This window comes from Crocodylus siamensis, chromosome 2 (genome assembly GCF_052110815.1).
Source record: "Crocodylus siamensis isolate JL-2025a chromosome 2, ASM5211081v1, whole genome shotgun sequence".
NCBI lineage: Eukaryota > Metazoa > Chordata > Crocodylia > Crocodylidae > Crocodylus > Crocodylus siamensis.
This window is the reverse complement of record NC_143396.1, coordinates 115,841,564-115,853,927: the sequence shown is the minus strand read 5'-3', so window position 1 is coordinate 115,853,927 and position 12,364 is coordinate 115,841,564. Positions and strand designations below refer to the sequence as shown.

Genomic DNA, 12,364 nt, shown 5'->3' with positions numbered 1-12,364 from the left:
TCAGCATTTTATCTGGCATGTAAGTCAGAGATTTGGATTTTATCCAATGTGTACGTTATCCTATAATAGATGATGATAATATCACCATAGTGTTGAATTAGTTTTTGAAAATTGTTCTTGAAAATGGATGGAGATTTGTTTATTATCTGAGATCTCTCTTTTGAAAATGCTGTGCACCTGAACTCCAGCTGGAGTCCCTAGGAGCTCTGGGTGCCCAGCACCTCTGAAAATCAGGATCCTAAGTGTAAGTGGATTCCCTGCCCCTCCCCTCCCAATTTTTGACACTTGTTGGTGTGTCCAAACTGTGTGAGAGAGCTAGGAACAGGACCTAGAATTTATTCCATCCTGTGCATTTTTGTTGGAAGCAAGTCTAATTTTTTCTAAAGCTTTGCTAATACTTTAGATTTGTCGAGAAAGAAATGCAGTAATTTTATGAATTTCTTGAACAAATATTTATTAAGTAGATTCCCTCATTCAGTCAGATCAAGGGTAACAAATATTTAAATTGTATATCCAGGAATTCTGTAATGGAAATATATTCCTTGGACTAGCTGTGTACATATATTTGTTTTGTGTGTATGAATATATAGTGTGTGTCCTTTTTTCATTTTATTTTTTTAATGATTGGTTGTACACCTATGCATTTTTATATTTTAGGATTGAGATACCTGAGAGTACTTGGAAACTTCTTCCTTCATCAACTCTACAGCCAACTCATAAGGACCATGTTAAGCGAGAGACTAGAGTCAGTAAGCTCTGTGAACAGAGTTCTTTAGAGTGGCTTAATTCAGATAAACTTGAGAAGACAGCCATGCAAGTGTGTTGTGCTGACAGCTTACCCCATTCTTGTAATACTGAAAATGAACCTCTCTGTGGAAAGAGGCTGAATAGCAATGAATTTCTCTTATCTTCTCAGCTGCAGGCTCCTATTACAAGAAGTGCTACATCAAAGGCAGGGCTGTCATCTTTTGTACCCCAGAGCACATCAGAGCAACGCAATGTGATGCCGCTTTCGTCTGGTGTACGTACAGTTCAGTCATTTGGTAGAACTGATCATCTTTGGGTACCAGAAGCTGTTTACCAAAATCTTCCACCTCCTTTACCTCCAAAGAAGTATACTCGGAACTTTTTGTCCGGAGCAGAAAGTAATGAACCTCCATGTGATGTAAAATTGACAGGATTCATGCATGTTAATCCTTCAGATTTTCAGAGGCAAAGTACAGGTACAGCTTCAAGTGCATCAGAAGCAGGTGTATGTACAAATGAAGAAAGACTTAAAGAAGCATTTCAAGGAAAGGAGCCTTCTATTCACAAACCAGATTTTCCAATTGGCCCATCAGTTAATGATTTTCAGACTCTGTCTGCTAACCTTTTAAGTAAAGGATCATGCCACATGGGACCAAGTGCTAATTCTCCAGATGCAAATGATAGTGTTTCTCTAACTACCTATTTTTCAGTAGATAGCTGTATGACTGATACATACAGGATGAAATATCACCAGAGACCCAAACTGTATTTTGCAGATCCTGGGAGTTTCCACAAAGAACTGGGCACTGCTTATCACAATACTGTTGATTCCAGTCATCCTGCATCTGAACAGAGATACAGACCACATATAGAAAGTATACACTGCAATAGGTAGAAAAAGTAAATCATGGATTTTATCCATACATTTCATGTGGGTGAGAAGCTTGGACTCCTCAGTGTCTGACAACCGGTACTATATTTCATTTAGAAGATATGACTTAACATGATTATGCAAATATGAACGAGCTGGAAAAAACACATGCTAAGGTTTGGTCTTTTGATCTTGGATTTGTCATTTTTTGCCTTAATGTTTACCTCTGTCTTGCTGATACTCGCTTTCTCAATATACGTCTGTTACACTTTGATATTTTAATTCATAACTGGTTCCTTTCTGAATTTTGTACCGTGAATTGCATTTGGCACTAACCAGGTGTTACAAGTTTTTCCTGGAAGATTTAATATGCCTGTTGTTTAGTGCCCACAGACCAAGGGAAAAGTGGTTTTGGGTTGTTTTTTGGTTTGTTTTTTTTTAATTAAGCAGTAATTCCTTAGACTGTTCAGAGGGATACACGAACTACAGAACCATGTATAACAGTGTGCATATATACATAATCAAAACAGTATTTGTTTATGGAAGTGTTTTTTGTAGTGGATAACAATAGGAGTTACCATTTTTTTTTTCTTCTGACTTCTGTGAGAGTCTAATTTCATTAACCTTTACGTGTCTTTTAATACAAGTTCACCCAGAGAATTTCTCCTTTTTTGAAATGCCTTAACAACGAGAAGACTTCACAAATTTCTCACGGTTTTTTTTATAAGAACCGTAGGTAAAAACTCTATACACATCTTCATATTTGTATACAGTTTTTTTAACCTAATAATGTTGGTTTGCTCTAACTTACAATCCCTAATCAGGAAGAGCGCAGACGAACTGCAGATGCTTCCTCAGCCTGATGAAGAGTGTTTGTACCCCAAAAGCTTGCAAAGAATTTTTCCAACTGTTCTAGTTGATCTAATAAAAAAAAAAAATCAGATTTACCCAAAGAACCTTGCCAACCTCTAGTCATGTTTCCACAAGCAATGATATAATACTTATCAGAATTCAGCTACAAATTTCCTAGTGTATGGCAAAATGATGTGATGCATAAACTACTACTTAAAGCAGGAGGCTTTATTTTCATTGCAGCTGAGGCAGATTCCATAACAGTTATGATCTTACTGTTAAGACTGATTCTATGACTGCACACAAAATTAACTCCACTATCAACTGAACTCCGTGCATCTACTTTTACCTTCCCTCTTGAAAAGTTACCATAGAATTTAGCAACATTGAGCTGGTCTGATTTACTGTTGCAATTTTTTTCCAACTAGCAGTCATTAACTCCCAAGCAGTTTTTAGTTATTTCATTAATTGATTAACTATACAGTTGCCTTAAAAAAGGGTTTTATTTGAATCTTGACCATTTAGACCTGCTCAGAACCCAGCTTTGCTCAAGTCGGTTAGTGCTTCAAATAATTTCTTGTTCATGAAATTACTCATGATCAGCAACATATTATGATTCTTAAACGAGTATTTGGGAGCTCAGTCCTCCTGAAGTTATTTATTTTGATCTTAAAATAAAATTTTGCTGATGGCACCTGTGTTAATGCCTTTAGTTCCAAAACTGAACATTACAAAGTGCATTGGTTTAAAAACCCTCTATGACTTGGACTAATCAGAAAAGCTTATTTGTTTAATGTGAATTACAGTGCTTTAACCAAATGCTGACAGTTGTTTTAGTGTACTTATCCAAGGTCTACACTTAAAACAGAAGTTTTGGTTGCTTGGACAGTGTCTTAACTTTAATTCTTTAACCTAAGACTTGTAACTTTTAGTATAACTGGAATATGACATGTAGCAGACCAGATATCTCTAACCAGTCCATTTAGACCCATCCTTCTGCTCAAAATCCCACAGTAGTACTTGCAAGACTGAATACAACATGGATTCCAGAATGAATACATTCTGCATGTGGAGGCATAAATGCTAGTGAAATCTGAAAAATTCTTATTTTTATATAGGATATGTGAAAACTGGAAAATTCCTAGAACTTAATCTTTTTTATTATTTTGTAAGAAATGTATACAATTTGTTTTATAACCCATCCACACAAACATGTACATAGCCAATTAATTGTTTAAAAAAAAAAGATATTTGTAAAACTCTAATAGTGCTAGAACTTGTAAATAATGTACAATTTGTAAAGCTTTTCAGAAAAAAAGTATGTGAAATTTCAGTATTTTTATGTATAAACAGCACAGCAACAAATGTGAATAGTGATACAGTATAATACTATCTTTTTAAGTGTCCACAGCAAACCTTTGTACTTCTGCACAAAAAAGCAATATAAATGCCTGTTAATGATGCCAGTGAATTTGGTTTCCAGAATGCTAGCGAGCAAAACTGGTAAACAAACTCTGCTTATTTCAGAGTAGCTGCTTAGATTTGTCCTAAGTTCTGAAATGCAACATCTTCACTGGAAGCAATTTAGGTGGACTTGAGTCTTTCCCCTCTTTGCTTGAAATAGCACTTTCCAAAACAAACCTATTATATAAGGCCCATGTATAGTTATTACAGTGCACATGAAAGTTAACTGAAACACTTTGTTTTTATATTAGATTCTGCACTCCATGCACATATTTAATATTTGCTGACTGTATGACCTGAAATGTTGATTTGACTTACCCAGGGTGCCTATTTATTTTTATAAATGTCCCCTTCTCATTATAGATTTGTATGAAACGGACACATTTTGTAATGGTAAATACATTTAACAAGTCTTGTAACTTAATATATTTTTCAGTCTTTAGAATTATCTTGCAAAGTTGCATTTTTCTGCTTGTTCAAACTATTAGATAAAACATTAAACCAATTTTGTGGCTAACTTTTTTCTTTTTGTACTTTATTTTACACGCGTGGTTTAGACTCTAGTGCAAGACCAACATCTGACTATTTATAAAACTACTTATGGAGCGTTCCAACATTTTAACTCTTTAGAAATTAGACTTCTAACTGAACAGTGAAACTCACCTTTGCCAAATCATATTTGCCAGATATGCTTTGTAAAGAATGTTATTTCCTCAGATCTGGCATCCTTGTGTCCAAGTTATTCTTATTATATAAGCAAATAAACCTCACTTTTTGTAGAATCCTGCAAATATTCATGAGATACGAATCATTGTTCTACGCAGTTCTTGCTCTTCATGCTGACCATCTCCTATCCTAAGAACACAAAATACTTAAATCAGGTTTTTGCTAACTTAAAAAAAATTGTGACAACTGAGAAGAAGTTGTGGGGGGAAGAACTTGAAAAGAGTACAAGATACAGGTTAAGCCATTTTTATTAACGGCTGCAGAAACCCACAGTTTTGCAACATTCGTTTCTCCCTGGAACAAAAAGATCTATTGTAAGTATAATTAATATGAAACTTGCATGAATGGAAACTCCCTCCTGCTAGTTTAAACTCTTGCATACTTCTCCATGAACACTCATTCTGGTCTTCATAGAATAACAGCAATAGAAATGATTGTAATAGTAGAGGAGGGAGGAGGGAAAAGCAAAGCCAAATCACAGGTGAGAAAAGGATTAGTCACTATTCAGTATTTTCAAACTGTATAACCAAGTCAGCTGCTATGTTGCTTGACTTGATTGTTTTAAATGTTTTGTTTTTTTCCTTCCAAATTTTCTTGGAACTGATTAAGACCAAGAACTGTGAATCGCTGCTCCCACCTACTTCAATTAGCTAAGGGATGTGTGCTCATTTGGAAAGGATTATTTCAACTTCTAGCCTTAAATTAACTTTCTTTGTTCTTGAACTTTGATTAGTCCTGTGCATTTTGCACATGTTCCATCTGTTCTTTTGTGTAAGTCCTCCATGCCATAAGCAAAACCCAGTTCTTTCAGTTCATCACTGTATATTTTTTATCTGTGCCACCCTGCCCCTCCAATGATTTTGCTAATTAGCCAAAACCATATACAAAAAGCAGGAGCAGCATTTATTCAATAAAGATTTGAAGGTCAAAGAAATAGTCTTGGAACAAAAATTATGTAACAGCAATGTAAAATTCATATTTTTGTCAGTAAATTCTGGAAGATGACACAGTCTTGGGAAGGAGGTGAAGCTGCTCTTATCTACAAATTCTACAAAAGTATTCTTCAAAACTGGTATCACAAAGATGGAAATGAGATGAAAGTAGCTAGGGCATGTGCTAGGAACGGGCAACAAAATTCCTAGAGGCAGTGTTTTAGAAACCAACTACAGGAAGGAAAAGAGTAAGACCCTGAAAAGATGTAAAAAAAAAAGCAATATGGAAAGAAAAGGAATTTGGAACAGTATGGTCAATAATAGAAGAGCAGGTAACAGGGGCAGAAATAAATTGATGTAGGCTCTACATGGAATTTGACATGGAGAATGCCAAGCAAGTAAATTAACTTTTAGTTGAGATATAAACAGTCAGTCCTCAAGCCACACTAAGCTTTCTCTAGACTTAAGTCTGTAGTAGAACTAGGACATGAAATTCAGCATTTAATTCATGCACGGTTCTGTATCATTTAACAATAAAAATCTTACCTAAATCACTCCAACTGTAAGAACATATTGAAACATCTAACCAACTAGATTTTAGACCTAATGTTACAACACTGTGAACATAACAGTTAATCTGCAGGGTGACTGGACTATAGCTTACACTCCTTAAAGCTCTCCATTTGTCAACCTGTAAACACCTTACATAAACTATTTACTAATTTCAAAAATGAATTTCTGTTTTAGCATTACATTTTAAGAGTATCTGGAGTCTCTTTCTGGAGCTTGGCTTAAGTGTGATAATACTGAGGCACTTTGTAAATGTAATTCAAAAGGCCAACCTAGGTGCCTGAATTTGAGAATACATCAATTCATATACTACTGTGTCAGGGGCAGGCAATTATTTTGGGCACAGGGACGCTTACTGAGTTTTGGCAAGCCATCAAAGGCCACATGGCAGGCAACCAGGGGCAGATAAATATTAATTTTCTGAATTTTTTAGAGGCCCGGTGGGCCGCATCTGGCCTGCAGGCTGCATTTTTTCCCTACCCTGTGCTATATGCTCCTGACTGAAGGGTAGCTACCTTAAGTACAGCTACCAACCATAAACGTGTATACCCTGTATAATTCCTTCAGTTAACATCAGTGAAAAGGAAGATTACACTAGCATGCATCTGCCTCTACCTGAGGTTCCTTACACAGTCAAATAGAGACCAGTATTCAGCATAACTAGGGTGATATTTGACATCCCAGACTTAGATATCTAACAGTTTACCTCTATTCCTGCATCTTGCTTCAGAATATTTGAATAATATGAAGAATGGTCCCAGAATGGGACAGGTGATGTTTCTGCAAATTAAGTTAAGGCTAATGAAGTCCCCCAGGTGCATCCTGTACTTTGGAAAGGGGTTTTCATGTCAGAATCTGCTTGTGCCTTTTAAAATAAGATTATCCTAATCCGTATTTTCCAGGTGTGCCCAGAATTGACGGTTCTTCGAAAGAAAAGCAGTCCTCATTCTAGGTAGTTTTAAGAAAAGAATAAGTAAGCAGCATGCATTCATGCACAGCTGGTTTTACTTCTAAGAGGTAAAGTAGAAGCCAGGATGCTTTGTTTTACAGGACTTTCCAACTCTTATACAGACTACATTAGCCAGCCATTCTGAACTGCACTATTGTCTTCAGTGGTCTTTTATTTAGCAGTTAAGTCACTTTATTTTATACAAATGAAAAATAAATGTTGACCATATAAGCTATCTTCCAGGCATAGTAACTGGAAAGTGATAAATTAGTTTTACTTTATCTTAAGGCACAATTTACAGTTGTTTAGATGTTAAGCAGGTTGTAGATTAACCAAATCACAACATCCCACTTCCTCCCATCCATTCACTGTAGTCCCGCAGTAAACGCATCTTCAATAAGCAAGGGCTCAACAGAGAATCAGGTTGCCAGCTGTAGTTCTGCTAATGCATGCATGGTCTTCCCACGGCAATGTTTGATTTCATAAGCGTTGTCATCCTGGACAGACATAGTCACTACAGGAAATAGAAAAATGGTTCTCAGATTACTCTTGCAGTGTTAAGGGATGGGTAAATATGACATTGTTTTCAAGTACAAAAAATGTTTAGGTTGTAAGAGAGCCAAGGTTTCTGTTTAATACTAATACCAAAAAATATATTTTAAGAATTCTTATTAGTGTGTCTTACACAAATGAAATATTTTCAGTGACAGCATTTTGGCAACATGACATGTCTATTTCTTTTTTACACAACTGTCTCTCCTCATGTCTGCTTGGACACGTGTTTGGGGGTTTGCTTATAATACAACTGACTTAAAAACCCTGGATAGTTCTGACACTCATGAAGCCTAACAGTAAATGGGAAGTGTCTGGACAAGCTTGTCAAAACTTAATCACTTGAGTATTCTTAATAAACTAATATCTATTGTCTACTCATAGTTTTGCCACAGGATCTTCCGGATTTGCTTCAGGGTTGCTTAACTAGTAGTAGTTCCTTTAAGACTATTCCACTAATGGCAGTTGACACAGCAGGGGGGAGTGATGGTGGCATTCACCTCCTGGGTTCCAGAGCCACACCAACCAAGCCCCACAGGCTATAATCTAACCACAGCCAAGGCAATGTAGTAACTCAGCCAAACATCATATTTCACTGGCATGATCTGGCAAGCTTTCTTAAGATAAACTTACATACACTAAGAATTCTGGAGAAAGTATCCAGTATTGATCTAGCCATAGATAAGCTAAGCTCACGACTACTTCAAAAGACATTCCCTCAGATGTGTATTCTGAGATTCTTACTAGTAATAGGCAGACTGGAAACTGCAAGTTTGTTTGGTTTTTTTTTTGGGGGGGGGGGGGGGGGGGGCTAAGAATGAAGGCCGGGGTGCTGGCAGTGGGGATACAGCTCTATTATATGGAAAAATTTACATCAAAGTAAAACGTTAAGGTTGCAAAAGGCAAGCAGTCAGAGAGTTGCGAAGCATCATGTGCTTTATGCCACCAAGATATGAATGATCTTTACAGACATGGGCGTAAGTTTTTCTAGAAGCTTCTGGGGTCCCATTCAGTGTATGGGACATGCACAGGTTGGTAGCTGCTCAATATATTACTTTCCTCTTGCCATTGAACGTGAAGTCTTCTTCTGCTCTGGCAACAGCACTATTTCCTCATCAGTTTTAATGTCACTGATTACCGCAAAATTCAACTATTTCAAAACAAATCAATTTTCATAGCATCCCAATGAAATGAGGTAAAGGCAGCTGAATGGTTTGGATTCAATGCTGTAGTCCAATCTGTATACCTCACAGAGTTAGGTTTTTAACCCCTTAGGAATGTGAGGGCATGTGAACTACCCAGGAGCATATGTAGAGACAGCAGACCTCAGCAGTCTCCTGCAATTGAGATCAGAGAGTCAAAGTGGTACCCATTGACATAAAAGCCATAGGCAAGAAGCTTATTTTGAATTTAGCAACCTTCTGTGAAATCAGTGGGTTGCAAACCACCCCATAGGAAAACTTAAGTTTTGCTGTAATCATTCTCTGCTTTTGTCAAGGAGCTCCAAGATGATGCTGAGCAGGTTATTTTCAGAGTTGGTCACAAATTGTGTTTTTCATTTTCTGCATATCCCAAGTTCAATTTGCTGAGTACTCCCTTTGAATTCAGTTGCAGCTATGAGTCATGTTGGCCACATCCTCCCTTCCCCCCAGTTCTGAAAAGAAGGGTCCCCAGGCATCAAGAAACGATCTCCCACAATTAACATATACTTCTGGCTTCTCTGGGCCTCAGTTTTTGATCTTTAAAATGGAGATAATTCCTGGTCATTTCATGGGGCTGTTGTAAACTTTTAAATACTTGGATATAACTAAGAGTTGAGACCTGATGATGAATATCTTGCATTTAAAAGATTGTCTAGCTCTATCCCAACTATCTTTTCTTGGACCAACCGCGTATCATTCTTGCAACGCACTTTTGAGTTGTGACCCACAGGGTGAGAAACAGGACTGAGTTGCAGTCAAGCCAGCTCGTTTGGGAGTGCAGGCACCAGTTAAACCTGCAAACCTGGAACTCGTCTCAGCCACATCTCCCTCCCCAGCCATGGGCACAAAGGTGTGACAACTCCTGCCAGGGCTCCCACTGATACCAGCAGAAACCTTAATGAGACACTTCGGCAGCACAAGCCCCCGGGGGGTTGATCTCGCTTCAAGCAGCGCCAGGGGGGCAGATTCCCCAGTTCTCCTCATGGGTCTGGCAATGGGACCAGCTCCCCACCCTCTCCCGCCGCCCAGTCCCCGGGGCCGCTCACCGCGCGGCGCCTCAGGGCAGCAGGGAGACGACGACGAGCAGCGCCAGGTCGAAGAGGATGAACAGCCACAAGTCGAGCCAATAAGACTGGCCGGACAGCGCCTGCCCTTGCGCTGTGCCCGCCGCCGGGTCCTGCTCAACGGCCCCTGGGCCTCGCCGCTGCAGCTGCAGCCCCAGCCCCTCCGCCTCCATGGCGACTACCCGGCCGCTCCCGCCCCACTTCTCGCGGTCACGTGAGGAGAGGCGGAGCTTCGACTACCTGCGGCTGGTCACGTCTCCCAGGCCGCGACCCTAGAGGATGATCGGGGCAGGGCCGCAATGACGTAGCCCGCGAAGCTCCGCCCCTCCCCCACGTGACCTGGGCTGCAGGGTCAGCGCCAGCCGCACTAGGGAATGGGATTCCACTCGCCCCGCCCCCCGCAGCCTCTCTCTGGAGAGGGGGCGGGGCGAATGGAATCCTGTCTCGCTCTGTCTGTGGCTGGCGCTGACCGTTGAGCCTACGCTGTGCGCATGCGCCTTCGCCGGTTGGGCTGCCCTTCGCGCTCAGGCTCTCGTGAGGGAGTGGGCGTGCCTCCTCGGTTGCAGTGTTTGGTGGCTGGGGCGGGCGTGTGCCCAGATACGGGGGTGGATAGACTGTGACGGGTTTGGAAAGGGGCCTCTAGAAGCCTATGTAAGGGTGACACGAGCAGGAAAAGGCAGGGGCTTCCTGGTGGTGCAAGGCGCTTAGGCCTAGCTGTGCCCCAGGCCACCGCCTCAGAGAGCAAAAGGGCTGGCTAGGCTCATGCTTGGGGACATAGGGCACCTAGTAGCCAGGGGTGGCACAAAGCTGTGGCTGGGGGCGGCAGCCAAGCCAGAGAGAAGGGGCTGAGGGGCATAGGTAAAAACGTAGGAGCCAACCCCCTCAGGCTGTCAAGATTGCAGTGATGTGTCATGGAAGGAGCAATCCACTTCTGTCCTCTTTGCCTAATACACCAGGGTCTCATTTACAAAGCCAGCCCAGCACTGGTCTGCAGGCGCAGGCTGGAGATAGGCTAGGGATATGGGCCAGCATCATTGCTATTTATCATAGAAAAGTAAGGCTTGAAGGGACTACAAGAGATTGGCCAATGATCAAACCTGCAACCTTGTGTTGGCTTCAAAGGCAGGGACTGCTGCTTGGAACAGCTAGCGTGTAATCATCGTGTGCCTGAGTGGGTAGGGGTACAAGCCTGTAGGGAAGCTGTTTTCACTTAAACCTGATTACATGCAGGATTAGTGTCAGGGCAGTTTACAACGCTAAATTAAAGTTACCATATTTCCAGTTCTAAAAAAGATTTCCAGTTCTAAAAAAGAGGATGCTTGTCCAGGGGAGGGGTTCAATATGATTGGGGGGGGGCATTTTCTGACTGCTACAGTAAATAACAAGTGTTATTACCTCAGAAATTAAATGTAAAACAAAAATAAAGCTACAGCCCCAACCCAGCCCTGCTGGTGCCCCCATTCCCAACCCACAGTACACCACCCCTCTGGGTCATGCTGGTGCCACAGGCCGGAAGGCTGCCAGCTTGCAAGGGGAAACCCTCGGCTTCCTCCTTTAACAGGAAAATCCACGCTTTTCCGTAGCAAACGGAAAACCCGGACCCCTGGTAAACATGCACACCACGAGCTTCCTGCTACTCTCCAACCACCAGTATGTTCCTAAGTTTCCTGGCCATGTGAACATTTGTCCACTGAGAACTAGACAGATCCCCTGCTTTCTTCTGTCCTCAGATACCTCTAACCAAGCACTCAGCAGCTGGTATACATAGGCAATTGTCGATCCTCTGGATCAGGGTGCACGCCTAAGAGGTGTTGTCAGGTGCCTGATGAATTCGCCCAACGTGACACAGCTTGTTACCATTTTCTGGTCCTTCAACCTCATGATGCACGACACTTGGCACTAATTGTTAACCTGAACCTCTTGCATAACACACAAAATTTGCTCAAGAGATTTTGCAGGGAAGATTCACTGTGGGCAACCACGGCTGCATCATTCGCAAACAAGAAATTTCTCAGTACCTGTTCCTTCACCTTGGTTTTCGCTCTAAACCTTGTGATGTTGAACCATCTAGTCTGGTTTGAAGATAAATGCCATCATTGCTGTCCTTGACTGCATGAAGAAGCAGGAATGAGAAGTAGATGTTAAAGAGCACAGGTTAAAGACACACCCCTTTGTTGATGTCAAAGGCATTGATTCTTTGTTTTCATACGCTACAGGTGCTTTCATACCTTGATATAATAAGCAAATGATGTTCCAGAGTTTTTGGGGACAACCCAGTTTCCTCAGAACAGGAAAAAGGCCCTGACTGTTGAATGTATGGAAGGCCTTTGTCATACAGATGAAGGCTGTGTACAATGGTATTTGTTTTTCTCTACACTTCTCTTGTAATCGCTTGTCCAAAAATATCATTATCAATGGTGGAGCATCCTGAATGG

The 12,364-nt window shown here is 40.8% G+C and overlaps 1 protein-coding gene and 1 long non-coding RNA gene across 4 annotated transcripts in view; one reads left to right on the top strand and one right to left on the bottom strand.

Annotated features, from left to right (window-relative positions):
- The window catches only part of USP53 (ubiquitin specific peptidase 53), a 55,701-nt gene extending 54,059 nt beyond the window's left edge, over positions 1 to 1,642 (top strand). For 2 of the 3 annotated variants that reach the window (XM_090036635.1, XM_090036636.1), the window contains exon 16: positions 658 to 1,642. In XM_090036635.1, coding sequence (XP_089892761.1) covers positions 658 to 1,642 — 985 coding nt within the window. The remainder of the gene's footprint in view (positions 1 to 657) is intronic. The other variant, XM_090036637.1, reaches the window with a different exon arrangement.
- Positions 1,643 to 2,408: 766 nt separating this feature from the next.
- LOC149870649 (uncharacterized) lies at positions 2,409 to 10,279 on the bottom strand. Its single transcript, XR_016440803.1, has 3 exons — positions 9,912 to 10,279; positions 4,598 to 7,625; positions 2,409 to 2,539 (listed from the first exon to the last, which is right to left on the bottom strand). It is a non-coding gene; the product is annotated as an uncharacterized LOC149870649 (long non-coding RNA).
- Positions 10,280 to 12,364: the final 2,085 nt, after the last annotated feature.